The sequence below is a fragment of the Eumetopias jubatus genome, unplaced genomic scaffold (assembly GCF_037043125.1).
Source record: "Eumetopias jubatus isolate StellerSeaLion01/CBP00866 unplaced genomic scaffold, mEumJub1_p1.0 scaffold_2, whole genome shotgun sequence".
Taxonomy (NCBI): Eukaryota; Metazoa; Chordata; class Mammalia; order Carnivora; family Otariidae; genus Eumetopias; species Eumetopias jubatus.
Window position 1 is genome coordinate 151,138,376 of NW_028274808.1, and position 25,947 is coordinate 151,164,322.

A 25,947-nucleotide genomic window follows, 5' to 3' on the forward strand; every position below is an offset into this window, starting at 1 on the left:
GAAAAAGAGATAGAATATTCAATAAAAAAATATTCTAAGGCAAAGGAGGACATATGGAAAATCAGAATGAAGTAGTGAGACTTCTTTGAGTAAGACGGTCATGGAATACTTTCCACTCTCCTTGAAGGAGGAGCTTTCAAAGTAGTGGCAACTGAATCCAATGGCATTAGAAGAATGAAGACATTAAAAGACATGGAGGACTAAGAAATAGAGAATATACTTGACACTAGGTCACAAGTATTGAACTATTCATGAGTTATGGAATAGATAGGTGGAGTAGCTTTAGTAGCAATAGGAAATCCTAGGTGATATTTTTGTGACAAAGAGTTAATTTGATAAATAATTTTAACACTGACATACAAAGAATAGAGGAATCATTCTATTTTTCAATTCAATTTTTTATTTTTGTAGAATTTAAAATTTTTTCTGATTACACAGGTATTTCATATCTGTGATGGGATTGCACTTTTTTTGGGGGGGCTTACTAAGGTTTTTTTTTATGTTATGTTAATAACCATACATTATATCATCAGTTTATGATGTAGTGTTCCGTGATTCATTGTTTGCATATAACACCCAGGATTCCATTCAGTACATGCCCTCTTTAATACCCACCACCAGGCTAACCTATCCCCCCACAACCCTCCCCTCTAGAACCCTCAGTTTGATTCTCAGAGTCCATAGTCTCTCATGGTTCATCTCCCCCTCTGATTCCCCCCCTTTCATTTTTCCCTTCCTGTTATCTTTTTTTTTTTTTGAATATATAATGTATTACTTGTATCAGAGGTACAGGTCTGCGATTCAACAGTCTTACACAGTTCACAGTGCCCACCATAGCACATACCCTCCCCAATGTCTATCACCCAGCCACCCCATCCCTCCCACCCTCCACCACTCCAGCAACTCTGTTTGTTTCCTGAGATTAAGAATTCCTCATATCAGTGAGGTCATATGATACATGTCTTTCTCTGCTTGACTTATTTTGCTCAGCATAATACCCCCCAGTTCCATCCATGTCAATGCAAATGGCAAGATTTCATTATTTTTGATGGTTGCGTAATATTCCTATATATATATATATATATATATATATATATATATATATATATATAGGAATGGGTATATCGATATATATATATATATATATATATACCCATCTTCTTTATCCATTCATCGGTCAATGTACATCTCACCTCTTTGCACAGTTTGGCTATTGTGGACATTGCTGCTATAAACATCAGGGTGCATGTACCCCTTGGGATCACTACATCAGTTTCTTTGGGGTAAATACACAGTAGTGCAATTGCTGGGTCATAGGTTAGCTCTATTTTCATCTTTTTTAGGAACCTCTATACTGTTTTCCAGAGGGGCTGCACCAGCTTGCATTCCCACCAACAGTGTAGGAGGGTTCTCCTTTCTCTGCATCCCCGCCAACATCTGTCGTTTCCTGACTTGTTAAATTTAGCCATTCTGACTGGTGTGAGGTGGTGTCTCAGTGAGGTTTGGATTTGGATTTCCCTGATGTTGAGCAATGCTGAGCACATTTTCATGTGCCTGTTAGCCAATTGGATGTCTTCTTTGGAAAAATGTCTGTTCATGTCTTCTGCCCATTTCTTGATTGGATCATTTGTTCTTTGGGTATTGAGCTTGATAAGTTTCTTATAGATTTTGGTTACTAGCCCTTTATCTGATATGTCATTTGCAAGTATCTTCTCCCATTCTGTTGGCTGTCTTTTGATTTTGTTGACTTTTTCTTTTGCTGGGCAAAAGCTTTTTATCTTGATGAAGTCCCAATAGTTCATTTTTGCCTTGCTTCCCTTGCCTTTGGCAATGTTACTAGGAAGAAATTGCTGCAGCTGAGGTCGAAGAGGTTGCTGCCTGTGTTCTCCTTTAAGATTTTGATGGACTCCTGTCTCACATTTAGGTTTTTCAACCATTTTGAATATATTTTTGTGTGGTGTAAGGAAATGGTCCAGTTTGATTCTTCTGCATGTAACCGTCCAATTTTCCCAACACCATTTGTTGAAGAGACTGTCTTTTTACCATTGGACATTCTTCCCTGCTTTGTCAAAGATTAGTTGACCATAGAGTTGAGGGTCGATTTCTGGGCTCTCTATGCTGTCCCATTGATCTATGTGTCTGTTTTTGTGCTAGTAACATACTGTCTTGGTGATGACAGCTTTGTAATAGAGCTGGAAGTCCAGATGTGATGCCACCAACTTTGCTTTTCTTTTTCAACATTCCTCTGGCTATTCAGGGTCTTTTCTGGTTCCATACAAATATTAGGATTATTTTTTCCATTTCTTTGAAAAAAGTGGATGGCATTTTGATGGGGGTTGCATTGAATATATAGATTGCTCTAGGTAGCATTGACATCTTCACAATATTTGTTCTTTTAATCCATGAGCATGGAACGTTTTTCCATTTTTTGTGTCTTCCTCAATTTCTTTCATGAGTATTCTATAGTTTTCTGAGTACAGATTATTTGCCTCTTTGGTTAGATTTATTCCTAGGTATCTTATGGTTTTGGATGCAATTGTAAATGGAATCGACTCCTTAATTTATTTTTCTTCTGTCTTGTTGTTGGTGTATAGGAATGCTACTGATTTCTGTGCACTGATTTTATATTCTGTCACTTCACTGAATTCCTGTATGCATTCTAGCAGTTTTGGGTGGAGTCTTTTGGTTTTCCACATAAAGTATCGTATCATCTGCAAAGACTGAGAATTTGACTTCTTCTTTGCCGCCTCAGGTGCATTTTATTTCTTTTTGTTGTCTGACTGCTGAGGCTAGGAATTCTAATACTTTGTTGAATAGCAGTGGTGATAGTGGACATCCCTGCTGTGTTCCTGACCTTAGGGGGAAAGCTCACAGTTTTTCCCCATTGAGAATGATATTCATTGTGGGTTTTTCATAGATGGCTTTTATGATATTGAGGTATGTACCCTCTATCCCTATACTCTGAAGAGTTTTGATCAAGAAAGGATGCTGTACTTTGTCGAATGCTTTTTCTGCATCTATTGAGATGATCATATGGTTCTTGTTCTTTCTTTTATTAATGTATTGCATCATATTGATTGATATGAGGATGTTGAACCAACTTTGCATCCCAGGCATAAATCCCAATTGGTCGTGGTGAATAGTCCTTTTAATGTACTGTTGGATCCTACTGGCTAGTATTTTGGTGAGAATTTTTGCATCCATATTAATTAGGGGTAATGGTCTGTAATTCTCCTTTTTGATGGGGTCTTTGTCTGGTTTTGGGGTCAAGGTAATGGTGGCCTCATAAAACGAGTTTGAAAGTTTTCCTTCCATTTCTATTTTTTGGAACATTTTCAGAAGAATAGATATTAATTCTTCTTTAAATGTTTGGTAAAATTCCCCTGGGAAGCCATCTGGCCCTGGGCTTTTGTTTTCTGGGAGATTTTGATGACTGCTCAATTTCCTTAGTGGATATGTCTGTTCAGGTTTTCTATTTCTTCCTGGTTCAGTTTTGGTAGTTGATACATCTCTAGGAATGCATCCATTTCTTCCAGGTTATCTAATTTGCTGGCATATAGCTGCTCATAATATGTTCTTATAATTGTTTGTATTTCTTTGTTGTTGGTTATGATCTCTCCCCTTCATTCATGATTTTATTTATTTAGGTCATTTCTCTTTTCTTTTTGTTAAGTCTAAGGGTTTGTCAATCTTGTTAATTCTTTCAAAGAACCAGCTCCTAGTTTCATTGATCTGTTCTACTGTTCTTTTTGTTCTTATTTCTTTGATTTCTGCTCTAATCTTTATTGTTTCTTTCCCTTGCTGGGTTTAGACTTTATTTGCTGTTCTTTCTCCAGCTCCTTTTTGGATAGGGTTAGGCTGTGTATTTGAGACCTTTCTTGTTTTTTGAGAAAGGCTTTATTGCTATATACACTCCTCTTAGGACTGCCTATGCTGCATCCCAAAGATATTGAACAGTTGTGTTTTCATTTTCATTTGGTTCCATGAATTTTTTAAAATCCTTCTTTAATTTCCTGGTTGACTCATTCATTCTTTAGTAGGATGCTCTTTAACCTCCATGTATTTGAGTTCTTTCTGACCTTCCTCTTAGATTGACTTCTAATTTCAAAGCATTGTGGTCTGAAAATATACAGGGAATGATCCCAATCTTTTGGTACCAGTTGAGACCTGATTTGTGACCTAGGATTTGATCTATTCTGGAGAATGTTCCATGGGCACTGGAGAAGAATGTGTATTCTGTTGTTTGGCATGGAATGTTCTATATATCTGTGGAGTCCGTTTGGTCCAGTGTGTCATTTAAGGTCTTTATTTCCTTGTTGGTCTTTTGCTTAGATGATCTGTCCATTTCAGTGAGGGGGGTGTTAAAGTCCCCCACTATGATTGTATTGTTGTCAATGTGTTTTTATGCTCTTATTAATTGGCTGCTCCCATGTTAGGGGCATAGATATTTACAATTGTTAGATCTTCTTTTTGGATAGACCCTTTAAGTAGGATATAGTGTCCCTCCTCATCTCTTATTATAGTCTTTGGTTTAAAATCTAATTGGTCTGATATAAGGATTGCCACCCCAGCTTTCTTTTGATGTCCGTTAGCAGGGTAAATTGTTTTTCACCCCCTCAGTTTCAATCTGGAGGTGTCTTTGGGTCTAAAATGAGTCTCTTGCAGACAGCATATTGATGGGTCTTGTTTTTTTATCTAATCTGATACCCTGTGTCTTTTGATTGGGGCATTGTGACCATTTACATTCAGGGTAACTATTGAAAGATATGAATTTAGTGCCATTGTATTGCCTGTAAGATGACTATTAGTGTATCTGTACTGTACCCCCAGTCTGTGTGCCTTTCTGGTCTATGTTACTTTTAGGCTCTCTGTTTGTTTAGAGGACCCCTTTCAATATTTCTTGTAGGGCTGGTTTTGTGTTTGCAAATTCCTTTAGTTTTTGTTTGTCTGGGAAGCTTTTTATCTCTCCTTCTCTTTTCAATGACAGCCTAGCTGGATATAGTATTCTTGGCTGCATATTTTTCTAATTTAGTTCTCTGAATATATCATGCTAGTCCTTTCTGGCCTGCCAGGTCTCTGTGGATACGTCTTTTGCCAATCAAATGTTTCTACCATTGTAGGTTACAGATCTCTTGTCTCCAGTTTCTTTCGGGATTTTCTCTTTGTCTGTGAGACTTGTAAGTTTAAAATTAGATGTTGGAGTGTTGACCTGTTTTTATTGATTTTGAGGGGGTTCTCTGTATCTCCTGGATTTTGATGCCTGTTTCCTTCCCCAAATTAGGGAAGGTCTCTGCTATAATTTCCTCCAATGTACCTTCTTCCCCTTTCTCTCTTTCTTTTTCTTCGGGGATCCCAATTATTCTAATATTGTTTTGCCTAATGGTATCACTTTTTTTTATCGAATTTTGCCCTCATGATCCAGTAGTTGTTTATCTCTCTTTTTATCAGCTTCTTTATTTTCCATCATTTGGTCTTCTATATCACTAATTCTCTCTGGGAGCTCTGCTGCATTCAGGCACCCCCAGTCTTTCTGTGACCCTGAAGGTCCTGAGACCACACTTTCCCAGAGAGTGTTCCACCCCCCACTTAGCCACTTGAGCAACGTCCCTCAGCAGGGCGGACTTCCAAAATTTCTGATTTTGTGCTCTGCTGCTCTATCACCTGCCAGTAGCGGCTGTTGGAGGCCCCATCCCCCGCTGCCTATCTTCCCAAATATCACCACGGATTCACTTCTCCACACCTCCTACCTTCCATAAAGTGGTCGCTTTTCTGTTCAGAGAGTTGCTGCTATTCTTTTCTTCGAACTCCTGTTGAGTTCGTAGGTATTCAGAATGGTTTGATCTCTAGCTGAATTCCTGGGACAAGATGAAATTTAGGTCTCCTACTCCTCCGCCATCTTGCTCCTCCGGGATAGCACTTTTTTTAATTTAATTTTATTTTCTTATGTTATGTTAGTCACCATTGTTTTTGATGTAGTGATCCACGATTCATTGTTTCGGTGTAACACCCAGTGCTCCATGCAGTACGTACCCTCCTTAATACCCATCACCAGGCTAACCCATCCCCTACACCCCCTCACCTATAAAACCCTCAGTTTGTTTCCCAGAGTCCATCGTCTCTCATGGTTCGTCTCTCCCTCCGATTCCCCCCTTCATTTTTCCCTTCCTTCTCCTAATGTCCTCCATGCTATTCCTTATGTTCCACAAATAAGTGAAACCATATGATAATTGACTTTCTCTGCTTGACTTATTTCACTTAGCATAATCTCCCCCAGTCCCACCCATCTTTTTTTTTTAAAGATTTTATTTATTTATTCATGAGAGACAGAGAGAGAGAGAGAGAGGCAGAGGGAGAAGGAGGCTCCCCACTGAGCAGGGAGCCCAATGCGGGACTGGATCCCAGGACCCTGGGATCATGACCTGAGCCGAAGGCAGACGCTTAACCATCTGAGCCACCCAGGCGCCCCCAGTCCCACCCATCTTGATGTAAACATTGGGTATTCATGCTTTCTGATGGCTGATTAGTATTCCAATGTATATATATGGACCACATTGTCTTTATCCATTCATCTGTTGAAGGGCATCTCAGCTCCTTCCACAGTTTGGCTATTGCAGACATTGCTGCTATAAACACTGGGGTGTATATGGCCCTTCTTTTCACTACATCTGCGTCTTTGAGGTAAATACCCAGTAGTGTAATTGCTGGGTCATAGGGTAGCACTATTTTTAATTTTTGAGGAACCTCTACACTGTTTTCCAGAGTGGCTGTACCAACTTGCATTCCCACCAACAGTGTAAGAGGGTTCCCGTTTCTCCACAACCTCTCCAGCATTTGTTGTTTCTTGTCTTGTCAATTTTTGCCATTCTAACTGGTGTAACGTAGTATCTCAATGTGGTTTTGATTTGGATTTCCCTGATGGCTAATGATGATGAACATTTTTTCATGTGTCTGTCAGCCATTTGTATGGCTCCAAAAGAAGTGTCTGTTCATGTCTTCTGCCCATTTTTAGACTTGATTATTTGTTTTTTGGGTGGTGAGTTTGAGAAGTTCTTTATAGATCTTGGATACCAGCCTTTTATCTGTAGTGTCATTTGCAAATATTTTCTCCCATTCTGTGGGTTGCCTCTGTGTTTTGTTGAGTGCTTCCTTTGCAGTGCAGAAGCTTTTTATCTTGATGAAGTCCAAAAAGTTCACTTTTGCTTTTGTTTCACTAGCTTTTGGTGATGTATCTTGAAATAAGTTGCTGTGGCCGATGTCAAAGAGGTTACTGTCTATGTTCTCCTCTAGGATTTTGAAGTATTGCACTTTTAATATTTTCTATATTAAGATAGCTTTCCTTTTGCCATCATTAACAATCAATATTATCAAACACAGTACTTAAATTGTCCCTATAAACATTCAATTTTTAAAATTATTGCAAATGCAGGACAATTTATTCATTATTATTTAATTCTCAAATAGAGTAATTCAAGTCTGCATTCATTAAAATATTGTCACATCTTTTATTTTTCTGACAATCTGTCCTTTAATATACATTATCTTCCTGTATTTAGTTCATTATTTATATTTCATTGTTATTGCTTAAATAGTTGCTTTAATTTTCAAAGTTCCTTGGTTGAGTTTTTGAGTACTAATTTGTGGCACAAAAAAACTGAGTTTAGAGTATTCTGAATCCTTGTTAAGTATAGTATTTATAAAACAGCCTATTAATGCATGCATTATGTAAGCAAAGGATTTAATGCTTAAATGTGATATCAACAGACCTTTACTAAAGGAGATTTTAGACAAGCACATTCTGATCTTCAAAGGTTAAAATATTCAAAGTCTTTGTCCACATTTATGAGGAAAAGGGAATTCTGTCTACAGAAGTTTTGTCAGGACGAGTGGCATTAATGGTGAGTTCATTAGAAATTCCAGCTGCATCATTTGGATAAGCACTGAGCAGAGAAATTGTTAAGGTGGAATTCTAGGACAATTGTACTAGAAAATTATAGCTTATTTGAAAGGAAAGTCTAGTTGACAAAGAGAACTCTGGAAATAGGGTGAATATTTTTAAATCAACCCTATGTTTCACACAATCTTTTGTTCCAAATGAATCAGTCTTATTAAATGCTAAAAATATACACATTACATTGCAGTCATACCCACTTTATGTCTACTAAATTATACAATAAAAGCAATATTTACCACTTATAACATTGTTGTACATTTATAAGATATTAAAATGCGCTTCTATAATAAAAGCGTTCTCCTAGGGTTGGGCTTTTTTGTTTGTTTTTTGTTTTTTTGGAGACAATCTCTTTAGCAAGGTCAAAAATAAGATTTTAATAATATTTTTCATGAAGTAAGAGTGTGCTGTCACAGAATATTAAGAAAATATTTGCCTCATTGAACTTATTGAAAAATAGGATAGTGGGTTAATATAATAATCCTCATTATATAGATCCTATCAACCAAAAACCGATTCACTTTTCACCATTTTTATGTTCATTCCTGTTTGTCCTATAGTTCTATGCAATTTATCCCTTGCAAAGAATCAGGTATCTACCACCACAGTCAGATACAGAATTTTTCCATTCCCACAAAGGGACTCTGTCATATTAATCTCTATATTTATACACTCTTTTCCCTATCCGAGGGCAACAACCAATCTGTTCTTCATTTCTATATTTTTGTCATGTAGCAAATGCTATAAACAGAAATAAATGGGTAGGTTTTTTTTGTTTTGGTTTTGCTTTTGCTTTTGTTTGTTTGTTTTTTTGAGATTGATGTTTAATTTTCTCTAAGTACAGTGCCTTTTTGGGATCCATCCTGGTTGTTGCATGTATCAATACTCAGTTCCTTTTATTGGTGAGTAGTATTTGGTTGTATGAACGTAGCAGTTTGTTTATCCATTCACCCCCTGACAGGTATTTGGTTTGCTTTTAGTATTTCACAATAAATAAAGCTGTTATCAATCTGTGTGTAGGTATTTGTATAAACATAAGTTTTTATTTATCTGATACACACTGTTGAGTTTTAAGAGTAACTTTTATATTCCAGATAAAGCCTTTTGCATGATAAGTGGTTTGCAAATATTTCCTCTCAGTTTTAGCTTGTCTTTTCATTCTCTTAATGAGATTTGTGGCTTTCTTTTTTTCTTTCTTTCTTTCTTTCTTTCTTTCTTTCTTTCTTTCTTTCTTTCTTTCTTTCTTTTTTCTTTCTTTTTCTTTTTCTTTCTTTCTTTCTTTCCTTCTTTCTTTTTTTTTGTGTGTGTGTGCAAAAAGTTTTCAATTTTAATGCAGTTTAAGTTGCCAGTGTTTTAAGGATTTTGTCTTTGCTGTCATATGTAAGAATCCTTTGCCTTGCCATAGATCTGGGAGTTTTCTCCTATGTTTTCTTCTAACAATTTAATAGTTTTTTTATGTTTTACATTTTAATCATAGTCTATTTTTATTGTAAAGAAATATTTAATTTTGTCATCCAGATTAGTATCTTTGTTTCCTGTGTTCTACAGTTCTTTTGTTCTGTTTTATAGTCTTTCCCCATCTGGGATTAATTGTCATATTTCATTTTCTATTAGCCTCTTGGTTATTTTGGCTATATCGTCTTTTTTGCCAACTCTACTGGTTACCCAAGAGCTTATAATGTGCATCTTTAAAATGTTGAACACAAATAGAAATTATTTATGTTTACTGATGTGAAAATACTTCATAGGTAATTGAATGACTTTATGATATTTAATCTCTTCCTGACTAATCTTCTATTGTGGTATATTTTAATTTTCTAGGTACTGTTAAGTAAAAATCCACTACTATAATTTTATATGGCCAATATTTATTTAGATTTATCATTTTCACTCTAATTTAGTTATTTCTTCTAATGCTGAGCTTGTATCTGTAATCATTATCATTCTTCCTAAAGAACATCTTTAGTGATTTATTCTAGTTCTGCCATTGGTGAATTTTCTCAACTCAGTTCATCCGAAAATGTATTTATTGAACTATTTTGGGAAAATTTTTTTGTGGAAAAAGTAATTCCATATTGGCAGTTATATTTGTCTTCACTTTACAAAATTTTGTAATTTTGATTTTTCACTCCCATGCTTCTGTTGAAAAGTCCACTATGCTTTTTTGAAACGATGTGTCTTTTCTCTGGCTCATATTAAATTTGTCTTTTGTTTGATTATCACTGTTTGACGATGATGCACGCAGTTACAGTTATGTTCTTATTTATCTTGTTTTGGGTTTATAGGGTTATCTGAGTCTACTCTTTGGTATAAATATTTAATTTGAAAAATTATCATAATCTCTTTAATATTTGGTTTTCCACTATTCTCTTTGCATTCTCCTCCTGGGACTCCTATTACATTTCCATATTTTTCTTCTCAGAGTTTGCAAATATCTGCTGAAATACTCAACCTTGTTTTTTTATTTGTTTGAATATATAAAAGATCATTTTTTAAATGTATGTGTCTGATAATTCTACTCTGTGGATCTTCAGTTTATCTCTTTTGAATGTCTGTTGTTTCTTTGGATTTGATTACAATATCTTTACTCTTATTATACTTTTATATTTCTGACCTAGTGCAGGAAAATATATATGAACCACCTGTAAAGATAACTTGAGGCCAAGGATCATGTTACCCTCTATTCAAACTGATTTATCATCCTGTAGATGGACTAAGGGCATTATTTGACCCACGTCATCTCAATCCAATTGACTGAAATGATTTCAGGCTGAGCTTTAGTACCTGTAAAGACAGATCTATTTTTGTTTCATCATGGCTCTTAACCCAAATCCTAGAGGTTTTATAAGGCCATTTCTGTCCTTAAAAGATGCCAACCAACAATTTTTGTCCCTTCATGCTCAGGCACCCTCAAAAGATTTAGTCTTCTTCTCAGGATGTTGTCAGTCTTCAAATCCTAGAGTCAATCACTTTCTAGAGTCCTGTTTAAAAAATCCTAATTCTCAATTCTCGATGACTCAGTAGCTCTTTGAACCCTGAAAAACATTTCGATCAACTTTTCTTGCTGATCTCATTACAATGGTTTGAATAATTTAGAACAAAATTCTCCATTATATGTCATTCATATAATGGTTAAATTAAAACGAAACAAAACAAAAACTTCTTTTAGTATTATGTTAGCTTCAATAGTTCTCATTCAGTACAAAGTGCTATTACTGTTGAGAAATGCTCTCATAATTTTAATAGCTCTCCCATCATTAGAAGATTAAGGATGGCACTACTTTATTTTGTCAGTAATTTTCAGCAACTGTGAAATATGCAATTTATTTTGATTTCAACTGTCAGTTGTAATTTTAAAAAATAAGTGAAGCCAACACCATCCCAATAATAATAGCACTAAAAAGTTTTATTTTTTTCAAGAGAGGACGAAATGCATTAATCCCAGGCTAAGCACAAAGATTCTAATCAGTTTGCAAAAATTGCAGCTGTGTGTTTCAATTTATATTTCTAAAACATCTTATTGTCTTCTTCCTTTTTCAATTTGGACATATCCCAAGTTGAATATTCTACAGGAGTTCCAAAAAAAAAAAAAAACTCAATTACCTAGGATGCCTAGTATCTTATGCCTAGTATCAGTTTAAATTTTACATTTAAAGCAACACATTAGTTTAATACAGTGATAATTCTATAAAGGAAAAACATGAAAATAATTTCATATTGGACATAAGTTGGAATTTAAATGTAGTATTTTATATATATATATATTCAAAGTAAGAAGAAAGTATATCTGCTTATTTTGAATATGTAATTTCTACTAAACTTTTGGTTTATAACAGACTTCCTAGTCTTTGTAAATTTATCTGATTTGTTAGTGCTTATAACTGTCGTATTTGTTTATTTGGCTTTGGTTTTGGATTTGTTTCTTTTTAGTAGGAGAAGAAAAATTCCTTTTTCAGAAGTGTGTCTTATTAATATTTGTCTATCTGGTCATTGTTTTTATTTATTCTAAAACTATTTTCAGATTACTTTCTAAGTTTAATAAAACATTGCTCTCCCTTTTGTTTTCTATTTGCACCCAAATATACTTTTTTTTGAAAGATGCATTGTCCAAAAGTTATTTCTTATTCTCTACTGCTTTCAGGTCAGGATATCGCCTTCATACTTTAGTACTGTTTTAACCCCCATATTTCAACATGAACAATATTTGTGATAAAATACTGGGCCTCTCTGAACATATTACTGTAAGCCAGCAGGTTCTCCTGATTTATTTTTAGGGTATGATGGAGATAAGACTGTAGTTTAATTTCCTGATCCAAAGAAACTTCATATTTGTGATAGCATTTTTATTAACTTAATAAAGAATGACAGGTGGTCAAGGTTAACTATTGTTCATAACATTTTTCATTACTGATATATTACTAGAGGATTTGCTCAAAATTAACTTGACTAGATCAGATGGCATTGAAATAAATATTTTAAATATTTTTAAACATTTAAATATTTAAACATTTTGTTTTAATAAAATAATTACTCTAATTATTCTAGAGTATTAACTGAACTCTATTATCAGACATTCAAAGTGGTAAACACTTTTTTCTTTACATGTGAATAATCAGGCATGTTGTATGCCATAAATTAATATAGTCTATCAGTAAAAAGTTGCTTTCCCCTGACTTTATCAGATGCTGCATATTTACCGTCATGTAAAAGTCTTTCATGGCTAGTGGGATGATCAATACTATTAAATGGAAAAAATATACCTTAAGAAACCTACATATATAAATGTTTATACTTGTGTGTACATATACACACAGATATAATTATGTATATAAAACATGCATATATATATATATCATAATCTAACTATGTAGTTATACAAAGTTCTCATGAGAAATAAGAATATAATTTCTAATCAATGTGCACACCTGCATATTTGAGTATAACGTGTGCAGCTTTAAGTTTTCTTTCTTAGAAAATGATGAAAATTGGCAAAGACAAAGCAAAGCAGTAATGGCAGTTGAATTTATCATTGTCATGTCTGTATTCTTTCTCTTTGAACACTCAGAGATAAATTATTTTCCTTTCTCTGTATGAATTCCAGAGTGACTTTAACCTGGTTTTAGTATCAAAACAAAACTAAATAATGGACCATCATAATATTTAGAAAACTATCAGAAGGCCAGTCAGCCTGTGAATCTTTACACAATCAAACAGCCTTGTTTCCAATTATCTTTGCAAATCTTAGGATTATCTCTCTGTAGATCTCTCTGTAGATCAGATATATCTCTCCATATGTATGGTTGACTCTCAGCTCCAGAATTCAGAAGGCAATCCTTTTAACTACCTACTCAAACTCATTAGAATTAAAGTCTAAAATTTTCAGAAGAGAAAACTAGATTATTTCAATTTGAATCAGTGTCAAATCAATCAAATTCAAGATGACCTGGCCATGTAAATTTAAAAAAAAAAGTCACTGTAGCCCAATTCCATCCAGTTATAAGGAACAGTTCACATAGAAGATGGAATGTGTATGGGGCTGGGGAGACACAAAGAGATATGTTTATAATACTTTGGTTAGTTAATAAAAACTCCTGTGTTCTATTTATGAAGAAATTATTAGCTTCAATATTTATTTTTTATTTTAAAGTCACCATTTATAATTGTCCTTTCCTTAAGTCTTGGCTAGTTCTTGCAAGGAAGACTTCTTGTGAATTATATTAGCACCCAGTATAATTCAATTTAAAGAATAGATAATGCTACGTGCACTTTTACCAGTTCATTCAGTAAGCTAAGTCTATAGACATGTTTATGTTTGTATATAAATCTTAATAATATCTACAAAAGTTTATTTTTTGATTTAAATCACCTTCTTATTTTCAGGTATTTTTGGCTGAATACACAGGACCTCTGATTATATATCTCCTCTTTTATTTGAGGATCCCATATATATATGATATGAAAGAGAGTTCTAGAAGATTCTGTCACCCAGTGGTACAGTAAGTAATACATTTAGTACCTATAGATGAAGAGGAGATAAACTGGGACACAGGTATAATTTTAAAGTTTGTTTATAAGCCAAATTAAAGTGGATTACATTTAAGAAACTATTTCTTAAGTAACGTTAAATAATGTATGCACACCAACTTGCAAATTTATATACAAAGAACTAAGTATACCTTAAAGTTGAGGTAATATAAGTTCATAATGATCACAGTAAAAGAAATCTGGAAATTTAGAAATATCACAAGAAGCTTAAAATTATAAAGTTGTGAATTCATATATAAAGAGCTCAAGATATAAAACTAAAATAAAATAAAATAAAATAAAGTAAAATAAAATAAAATATGTACTTCTCATGGGCAACGTTAATAGGAAAGAAACAATGGTTTTATAAGTATGATGATAGATGACAGTTACAACTGTGGGGAGCATAGCATAATGTAAAACTTGTTAAATCACCATGTTATACACTTGAAATTAATGTAATATTGTGTGTCAGGTATACAAAAAAAGCTTGTACATTTTCTGCTTCATTCATGAGACTTTTTGATATGAGTACATTTATAATTATTATATATTTATTCCTCGGGTAGGGGTGAACATATAGATTGTGACTAGTATTTTAAGGTATTTTGAATGTCGCCAAAAGTAAATTTATAGAGACTGTTGTGACAGTACTGTTATTGTGAAATAAATTTAGAAAATTTCTAGAATAAAAATATTAAAATAAACATTAGTGTTTTTTATTGGAAATATTTCCTAATCAATATAATATTGTAGTCAACTAACAAAAAATGTCTTATGTGTAAAGGCAAGTCAGACCTTTAGAAGGGAACTTAATATGTTCATGTTTTATTTTCTTTCTAGCTTGGCTTGCTTCTGTCATTGCATACACTATATCCGATATCTTTTGGAAACCTTATTTGTTCATAAAGTTTCTGCAGGACATACACCTTTGAAAAATTTGATAAAGGTGGGGATTGATATGTTTTGTAATTTTAATTATTATTGAGAAATTTTGTGTATTGGGTCATCCATAAAATGAAACAAAATCATGTTTATTTTCCTCATGCTTAGAATTTTCTGTTCAACTGTGCCAGCATATCTTAAGCATCCACTCCTGAGATGCCACTTCCTGAGTGACCTGTTTCACTGGAGCTGTGTTCAACCAATAACCCTACATAAAAGATTTGCCATGTCCTTTTGTTACAAGCCATGTATTCTCTGGTATCTTTAATTATGGAAATACTTAGCATTGAATTCAGATTGTTTAAGTGCCTCTTGAGGAGGAAGGATGTCATATATGAACCCTCATGTAAAAATACATCTGTGTGATAACAATGATGAAAACACACCCTGTATTTATGACAGTTGTCAGTGTGATGACAGTGTGTTTCCTCTTCCAAAAGTGGTGATGCAGGAGTTAATAACCATCCCATCATATAGCTGTCAAGAAAATGGGAAGTTTTATGAAAAGGAAATGGAAATGTACATTGAATGACATGCTGCAATTCAATTTTCCAATTTTAATTCCAATTTATTTTAATTTCCGATTTAAAGTTCACTTTCAATAGGAAATATTTCCTTATTAAAAATTTCCTGTCTTTTTTGACAAATATCTGTTTTGTAAAAATTTCAACAAGTCTTTCTATTGTCACTGTAATAAAACAATAAACTCCAAAACTCTTAGAAACCTCCAAAATCATTTAGACTAGCTTCAATTCTGGCAGAAGATATTAAAATTTATCATATCAATACAAGATCAGTATTATAGCCTAGGACTTTTTGAATTAGGATGTTTCCCTTTACAATCTATCAGAATATGTTTTACTAACGATTAAATAATTCATTATCTTATTCACTTATGTTGGAAAATGAATATTAGTATATTTTATGTAATACATTATTTATTATTTTATTATTTCATTTATATTTATTACTTGATAGTCACAGACTACTCTTGAAAAATATTTCTAAAATATATTGCTACATTTGCCTTATAACCTAAGTACCCATTTATATTAATAAGGGTTGAGCAAAGTAATGCCTTTCCTTAGTGATATCAAATAGGTACTTGTAAAATGCTACTTTATTGGGTGAGGAGGCATTTCATTTATCTTGCTTAGAACATACCATTTTTCATACAAAGAAAAAGCTGCAATGTGGCATATAAGTATATGGGATGATTTCAAATGATATCATAGATTTTGTATATATTCACTAACTTTTATTATGTTTTATTTGTAGGGCTGTGCCTTTTATTGGGGATTTACTTCTTGGATTGCCTACTACATTAATCACCCACAGTATACACCACCATGTATGTAGGATTTCTTTCTAAATAAACACATACTAAATTGCCAACATCAAAACTCTCTTCTACACTACACAGAAATGATGAACAACCTGGCACACTTTAAAAAAGAAGTAAATAATGAGAAAAAATGTCATTTTTAATAGCTTCCGTATCATACTCTATTACATTTTTAGGTAGACTTAAAAAAACAAACTTGAAAGACATACTTTGATTTATTTTCTCTCCATAGGAACTCTAGCAAAAATATGAGTTGATTGTAAACCTCCAAAATGACAGATAGTGAAATGAAAGAATGAAGATTAAAAAGAAAAATTCCATATAGTCACAAAATCAATCATATAAAATCAGCTGTCAGGATTTTAAAAATTCACAATAATTATGTAATTATTATATTAAATGCAATTCAATAAGAAAAATAGAAGCAATTTGTTTCTGTAACATACTGGTTTCTGTTTATAACTTTATTATATGTACTGACCATTGACTCAGATGAAGCAGTTTGGTGGAAAACCCAATGGACCAGACCTAAATCTTCATTTCATAAAAGTGAACAAAAATAGCTGTCCTCATCAAAGAATTCCATTTCTTTATTTGCTGTGGACTTTTCTCTTCTCAGCTTTTACTGCAGCCCTCAAGGCACACACAGAGCTACAAGGGTGCTACAAGGGTGGAGGTTTCACATTTAATTGACAGTTATTTTTTGTGGTCTATTTCTGGGGTTTATGAAGTTTGAAATGGAAATGAATGGAGTATTCAAGCTTTATTTTAAATTTTATAAAATAAGTTAAACCATCTTAATATCTGTGCTTGAAGTACCAACAACAAAATCTTTACTAAGATCAGCAAATCTAGTTGAGTGTGCTAAAAGTAAATCATTGCAATGTTCAAAACTTTAATTCTTCTAAATACTAACAATTAACAATGAATATTGAAGGGGAAATTTTCTTAATATTATATAAAACATTTTAAAAAATATTTTATCAAAAGATGCACCTACTAATGTTAGAATATTAATGGACCAATATTTTTGCTCCACAAGGTGTTTAAGAGGAGCCTCTGACAATGCTAAATTCACGTATCTGATACAAAATAATAGAAGCTGATTGTTATTAACATATGCAAAATATTTATTGAAAACTTAATGTTTGTCAATAATTGTAAAATTTCTGTTTCTTTTGTAATAAGAAACATTATTCTGTAAGTGCTAATATCCCCAATTATGATTAGGAAAATGAGGGCCTGAAAGTCTAATTTTACTGTGCTCAAGACTCTAAATGCATAAGATGTAAGTAGGACTTAAATTCTGTGAAAACATATATAACATTACAATACTGATTCCAACTGGAAAGTGAACAAATATCATGTCTAGTCCTATTCTCAACAGATTTGACTGCATAAAATTAATAACATCTGTACACACACTAACTTGAATAAAATACTAGATATTATTTATACATGCTAACTTGAATAAAATACTACATATTATTATTATGTATTTTCACCATATATACCATTAAGGAAGTCATTTTTCATACTTCTTGAAAATATTTTAAAGTAAATAGGAAACAAATTATGATAATTGAAAACTTCCCAATGGCAAGAATATTCCATTAACTGCAAACTGGCATGCATATGTTCAGAAAACTTAATACATAAATGTTAATATCAGCAGCAATAAAAGAAAAACAACCTGTTTTTCTCTTTCTTGCCAAATGTAAAATATTATAAAAATTATAAAAATAAAACAGAAAGTTTGGGATGCCTGGGTGACTCAGTCAGTTGAGCCTCTGCCTTCGGTTCAGGTCTTCACCCCAGGGTCCTGATACTGAGTGCTGCATTGGGCTCCTTGCTCAGCGGGGAGTCTGCTTCTTCTTCTGCCCCTCCCCCCTGCTTCTGCTCTCTCTCTGTCTCTTTCTGACACATAAAGAAATAAAATCTTTAAAAAAAAATTAGAGAAAGTTTTAATGATGGCTAAAATTTTTTATAGAAAGTTTGTTTCAAATTACACTCTCTGTAGCTTTGTTTTTTGGAAATAAACACTAAAAATATTTAAAAATTATACTCTTTGCCCCATACCTGTTTTTATCATATCATTATTTATTCTTATTAAAAAATGAAAACTAGGTATATTTTCACTGTCCTGCTACATGAAATGTTCTGAACCCCTCTCTTGTCTATTTAATATCTATTCATTTTCTAAATCAGAGTTCAACCATGTACTGAGAGTCCTCCCTGATCTCCCTGATTAAATCCTTCATTTTAGCTCTTACATTAAATACTATATAGACCTTTCTTAGTAACACTTATCAGGGTTGCACACTTCCCTTTGTTATCTTGTGATTATTATGTTTCCTTGTTAGACAGTAATTTTTATTAAGATAAGAGTTGCTTTTGGCTTAGTTTATAACTGATTTTATCACAAGCACACATTATAGTGCCTGTCCTATAAATGCCTAATAGCTATTATTGAATGAATAAAGTTTTGTCTAGAAGTAGCATAAACAAAAAAAATATATTTTGATTTAGCTAGAGAAGAATGTTTAATTATATGGCAAATGTTGCTTAGTTATATGGCAAATATAATATGAAGGAATAAGTGATTATAAAAGTGTTTTATAAGATCCTGTAAAAAGTGTATAACAAATATGTATATTTCCAAGGGAAAATCTGAGTTTTAACTGATTTACCATGGATAATGGGATTTTAATGTATTTTATTTCCCTTTACATTTTTATCTGTTTTCCAAAATTTTTCCATTAATGTATTAATATATTTTATTTCATAATTAGATATATGTACTTTATAAAAACAAAACATTCAATACTTCTACAAATTTTATATATATGCTTTATGGATATATATATATATGTGTATATATATATATGTATATGTCCATATGTCCATGCATAGACACTTATATAACTTTTGACTAAATTATCCTTAAAATTTCTAGACCATAGAACTGGAACTTCCATAAAAGACATAAAGAAAGATGTTTGAAGTAGTATTATTTATCATACAAAAAATTAAAGTAGCACTAAATATGCAGCATAATATTGAATGTTTTTAGAGCTAGCCACATTATACATTATGATACAGATATTATCATAGCTTTTACATGAACGTTTAATAATATTAGAAATGCCTTTAAATATATTCTTATAAAATATGCAAGATTTAAAATGAGACATTATAATTGTGTGAATGTGTTTATATAAATACAATTTATATGCACATACACGTAAAAGTAAAAAAAAAAGAAAAGCAACTGTTAATACAGATGATGAGTTTATCAGAAAATTTTATTTTTAGGACTTTTGTATATTCCACCTTCTTTACCATGAGAAAGGTATCTTTAAGACAGTGTCTAAAATTCTATTTTATTCCTTATATATATAATTTGGGAACATGTAACCTAAATTTTTATTTACTTTAAGATAAGAACATTAATGCTTGCCTCATATATTTGTTTTTAGATGAAAAATAAGAAAACATTTAAAATATTACCTATTATAAAATATCAATGCAAAAAATAAAAGTTTTTATTAGCATGTTTTTTGTTGTTGTTAAATGTTAAAAAACAACAGTTATCATTGGGTGCCATCATATATTATGCCATATAATGCCATTCAAGGTGAGAAATGAAAGATTAAATCTGCCTTCAAAGAGCTTAATAATACAAATTAAAAATAGATTCCTTTTGTATTCTAAATATAATTAAGTGACAACTAATAAGTATATGTTGAAAGCAAAAATATTTTCATCCCTTTAGATTGCAAACGTGCTATCCCAAAAAGTCAATTACATACACCACTGTACTCTGGATTAGAGGATAGTAATATCCAATAAACATTGCTTCAATTATGTTTATAGTGTGGCAATCCAAATTATGAATGTTTGCATTACATCTTCTTTTCTTGCTTTCTAGCATTTGGAAACCGGCAAGTCACAGTATCTGCTATCATTTTTTTGGTATGTATTATTTATATTACTTGCATTCAGCTCTAATTGTAGTGCTATTAAGAATGCAAAACAAATTATATTTGAGGATTTCACATGTAGAAAATATCATCTATTTTTATATTATATACTTAATGATATTTAGTAGAGTAAGTCAAACAATTACCCTGAATCAAGCTATTAGCTCTCTAAATACTTTTTGCTCTCTAAATCTTTTCATCAAAATGTTCTACTCATCTATGAAGCATGATTAGAATAATTGAAATCTAGTAAAATTTGAAAAAAAATCATAGTAATTCTTCCTATTGTGTATTTACTTACAAACCCTAAGAGCAAAAAGTTTTATGAGTCTAACAGATGAACATCTAAAAAACTCTTTGGCATATGGAAACTGCGTTTTTGAATGAAAGGTAGGTCTTTTCTAAGTGTTCTCAACCAGTTATTTAGATTATTCTATTTAAATTTACATATGCATTGTTTGAATTGGGTACACATCAATCTAAGTACAACAGATTATTTATCATTTCTGAAATGCATTGTTTCATTAAACACATATTTTGCTTCATACACCGTATAATTCCACCATATAACCCATGCTTCTATTCTTTATTCATGTTCTTCCTCATTCTTGTCCTTGATAGATTAACTCCCATGATTCCTGTCCCTGATGCATTGATGAATTCTCTTGATTCATATATAAGTCTATATCCTTTATGAAGTTGGATTGAATAACTTATGCCCCACCATTTCATACAAGGCGTAAATCACACACACTTTGTTAAAAGCTCTCATGCAAACGTGTGTGTATGAATGTGTGTATTTTAATTAATACTTTAGTTAATTACATCCTCTATATGTTGGCTGTGGCAGGAGCAGGTCCTGCTTTAATATTTTTAGCACCTAGTTTTGTGCATATTAGAAACACTCCTTGCTTGAGTGAATAACAAAAATCATTTCTTTATTTATAACTTCTTTTTTTTAAAGATTTTATTTATGTATTTGAGAGAGAGAGAATGAGAGATAGAGAGCATGAGAGGGAAGAGGGTCAGAGGAGGAAGCAGACTCCCTGCTGAGCAGGGAGCCCGATGTGGGACTGGATCCTGGGACTCCAGGTTCATGACCTGAGCCGAAGGCAGTAGCTTAACCAACTGAGCCACCCAGATGCCCGTTTATTTATAACTTCTTAAGCAAATATATTGTCAATATATCATCACCTTTTAACTTTACACATGTGTATATTATTTGTAGATTGCAGGGCTTCAGTTTATTTATTTTGATGCCTTTATTGTTAACCTACATTGTACCAAGTCAAATGATTTTTGTATATTAACTACTCAGTAAATTTGAGCAAATGGAAGAATTAATTAGTCGATAAACAAAACAATAACCACGTATTTGGTCTTTATTTTTATATATTTTTAGATTCATATCTGATTATTTCTCTCATTTTTATCCTCCTTATAATGTTAGCCACTATGCATTTTTGCAACTTGTTTTCTGTTATCTGTGTAAATATTTACACATCTCCCATTTTATATAATATTCTTGATTTCTTTCCTTTTCTCTAATGTGGTATAGCTATGAATCCATGGCTCTAGTATAAAGGAAAACTTTTTTTAAAAAGTTACATTTTTATTTTGTTTTTAAGATTTATTTATTTGAAGTGGGGGAGCAGAGGGAGAGGGAGAGAAAGTTTTAAGCCAACTCTGCCCTGAGCACAGAACCTAATGTGGGGCTTGATCTTATGCTCCTGAGATCAGGACCTGAGCTGAAACCAAGAGTCAGATGCTTAACTGACTGTGGCACCCAGGCCCTCCAAAAAAAGTTATTGCTTTTTAAAACACTTGTCTTAGCAGTTATAATATTTTTAAGTGAAAAAAGAGGCATAATTGAAAACAAGCAAAATTCTAAATGTTTGCAATATACATTTTTCCCCAAAGATTTCTAGACATTGCCTCCTAATTAATCTACTAGTGCTTAATATTCACACATGATTTTATTAATCAATGCTTTTTAATACATTTCACATGGGGAAAAAATAAGGAGAATTAGGCAAGTCATAAAACTTTATCAGAGTTTCTGTCTTATAAGGGCCAAGGTGTCAAAATAAACAAGTAGTGATAAATAACATTGACTAAATCCAATACAGACAATAGATAAATGTAATAACTTTAATTCCACATTTCTAAGCACATAACAGATATTGACTGTTCCAATCATAGACTTAAATTGAGATTAAAAGAACAACTTGTGCTTTTAATTATAGATAGTATTGAGTATATGAATAAAACCTTATGTAAAAGTCAAAATTTTGAATGCAATTGTATTCTGTTGCAAATAGATTCAGAAATGAGACGGAAGGGTCATGCGAGTCTCCTAAAATTATAAATTGTGATGACAAATTACAAAGTCCTGCTAGCCCTGAATTTCTTAATAATGTTCCATGTAGGCGAAATACATTTACTTTTCACAAATAAAATATGATATTAAGAGGTAAGCTTTAGGAAACTGATTCTCCTACTGGATATAACAACAAATGAGTTGAGTTTGCACATATATCACCTAAATTGAAGATGCCTACCATATCATTGTGAGCATAACATTCTATATTTCAAGGTTGATTTTCTTTTCGTTCACAATAACTGAATGTCTATGTGTGTGCTTTTCACATTTATCATAAGAAATGTATATGCAAATGGTTCGGAAAGTAAAGCACCTATGTTTAAATCAAGTGCTTTTAAAATTATTTTATATTATCAGCATATAATATAATCAATTATTATTATGTAGAGGAAAAAGAGTGAGAATTCATAGGCCAATCTTGTATAATATAAAGTTTAACCAGAAAATGCTTATCTTAATTGAAAGTGTTAATTTTTCTGCTAATGTTTGCAAAACTTCCTGTTCTTCATTTTGTTGGTATATGTACCCTCTTAACATAAGAAAAAAGCATTATCCATTTAAAGTTGATTTTGCTTCTGCTGTTGTGTAGAGCCAGATTATACCCAGTTAGGAGATAATACAGTGCAATGTGTGAAATATGGTCATAGTTAATTCTTAATTACTCATGTATGAATCATCCATTTTGTTGACTAACCATTAACAATTATAATTTTCTCTTCTGCTCCCTCCTCTTTTATTTTTAGTCTAAGTTTTCTAATATAATAAGCAAAATCTATTGTAAGCAAAACAACACACATTACAATGCATACTTAATGTATTCTAATGTGGAGTATAATTCCTTGTGGAAAATCTTTGATTTTGGTGAATTTTGTCATATAGATACTATATTTTGAGAAGTATTTTATCACCTCCCCCTTTGTGTAAGTTCTTTCTGACTTTCAACATGACTTTGCTCTCTCAAGTATGTTTTGATATCATAAAATCTACACGTGAAAAATCAAAGAAGTAGAATCAAATATAGGCAAATTTATAAAGACATCAGTGTATCTTTCACCACAACTTTTAGATCTTTGTTTTTCTTCTAGAAATATTGTAGAGATACAATATAATTCAGTCTCTTCATATTTCTATGATCTCTGGAACCCAAGTCCACCCACAAAGGAAAGAAAGTACTATTGCAAAAAAAATATAGTCTATAATTTTTAATATTTTGCTATTTTATAAATAACAATCCTGTTTTCTTTATCCACTCTTCCTCTCAGTTTATTTTTACTCTCCAGAAGCAGTTTATGATTTGTCAATTCTTTGTACATTGAGCACTTCACCAGAAAAGGAATTTTTTCCTTGCATTTCCTTGCATTTCTTCAACAATGTAGGAATTGAGAGAAATAAATAATAATATACAAGACATGGTTTGCAAAGTACTGAAAATCACTCTTCTCCCTGGTTTTGCCCCTGTGTCTTCAATCTCACCATTAGTTATCCACGCATTTGGATTAAGTTTTATTTTTTGTTAAAATGGAAATATTCTTGGAGAAGTAATAAATTACGTTCTTTTTTTTAATATTTTATTTATTTATTTGAGAGAGAGAGAGAATGAGATAGAGAGAGCATGAGAGGGTGGAGGGTCCGAGGGAGAAGCAGACTCCCTGCTGAGCAAGGAGCCCGATGCGGGACTCGATCCCGGGCCTACAGGATCATGACCTGAGCCGAAGGCAGTCGCTCAACCAACTGAGCCACCCAGGCGCCCAGTAATAAATTATGTTCTTATCAAACAGTCACATTTTCTCTTGTGACATTGAACCAAGAAGGACCTTGGGCAGAGAAGAGTAATTTTTGATTAAGGGAGAGGATGCTGGGAACAATATACCACGGCTTTTAACAAGGGGGGAGGAGAGTGGAGTGGGGCCGTGCTATGGAAACTGCAGTAAGGCCAGGAAACTGCTCGAATGTTGGGTATTTGTGGAGGAGATAAATGAGGGAAGAAATGTGTGCCAAAGGTAAGTGCTTTCATTCTCAGGCAGCATGCTCAGGTTCGGATGTCAGAGTATTTTTCTGATCTTTTGCCTACTATTGATAGACACCAGTAAAAAGATGGACAGCACTTTTTATTGAAGACTTAAAACAAAATTTAGCACTCTACATTTTCTCATCATTTGCCAATTTGGTTTCCTCTCAACTCCCCTCAAGTATCTAAGGTAAATAATGACATAAGTAGGAATCAACTTTTATACCTAAATATTGTTGGAGTAATGCTTCTTCAGTAATTTGTTTAGAAGACTAGTTTTAAAATTAATAATGTAAAATTATTTTTAAAGATTTTATTTATTTATTTGCCAGAGAGAGAGCAAGCACAAGCAGTGTGAGCAGCAAGCAGAGGGAGAAGCAGGCTCCCTGCTGCACAAGGAGCCCGATGCAGAACTTGATCCCAGGAGCCTGGGATCATGACCTGAGCCAAAGGCAGACACTTGACCAACTGAGTCACCCAGGCATCCCTAATAATGTAAAATTAATGCAAATTTATTTTTTTATAATTTTTTGTAATTATCATTTAATTTTTGGCTAATACTGACTTACTCCTAAAAATAGTAATACTTTAAAATCAGCAGCTACTATATAATGATAAAAATTATCAATGCTAAAATATATAGTATTAAGCTAATATAAAATAACTTCTAAGAAATCATCATAAATGTGTTTTTAACAATAAATTAAAATAGTCAGTATTTATGAAGTATCTTTATCTTTAAAATTTTACTATATGGTGCTATTTTTTAGACTATAGTCTTGTACTGTATGTGCACATACTTGTGTTATTTGTATTTAAATGTATATAAATGGGTTTCCTAATTTAAAGCAGATATTTCATGAAAACTCTATGGATTAAAAAATAAATAAATCAGGTATCCCTAGAATTGTGGTAATGAGATGGGCTACAGAAATAAAATAAACTATTTTTAAACATTAAATCAAATACCTTGAGTTACAATTTGAGTGAAAATACCATCTCTTACAGCAAGTATAACAAGTTTTATAAAGTAAAATATTAGTTTCATGCAAATATAAATTAATAAAATAACTCTCAAAATTTATTTTTCATATCCTGCAATCAAATAAATGCAATAGCTGAACTTTTACTTAGAACCCTACAATTATTCATTTTTAAAAGTGACATGTGTTGGTTAGGGCAAAGACAATACAATAGAACAAATAAATCATAACAAATGGTGCTGTAGGAGCCAGATACATACATACAAAAAAAAAAAAAAATGAATCCAGACACAGACTTTATACTCTTCACAAAAATTAACTCAAAGTG

The 25,947-nt window shown here is 32.4% G+C and overlaps 1 protein-coding gene across 1 annotated transcript in view; it reads left to right on the plus strand.

Annotated features, from left to right (window-relative positions):
- Positions 1 to 25,947, plus strand: part of TECRL (trans-2,3-enoyl-CoA reductase like) — a 110,124-nt gene that overhangs the window by 68,562 nt on the left and 15,615 nt on the right. Inside the window, exons 5-8 of the mRNA XM_028100512.2 lie at positions 13,829 to 13,944; positions 14,816 to 14,921; positions 16,196 to 16,268; positions 20,194 to 20,237. Of these exons, the coding sequence (XP_027956313.1) occupies positions 13,829 to 13,944; positions 14,816 to 14,921; positions 16,196 to 16,268; positions 20,194 to 20,237 (339 nt within the window). The remainder of the gene's footprint in view (positions 1 to 13,828; positions 13,945 to 14,815; positions 14,922 to 16,195; positions 16,269 to 20,193; positions 20,238 to 25,947) is intronic.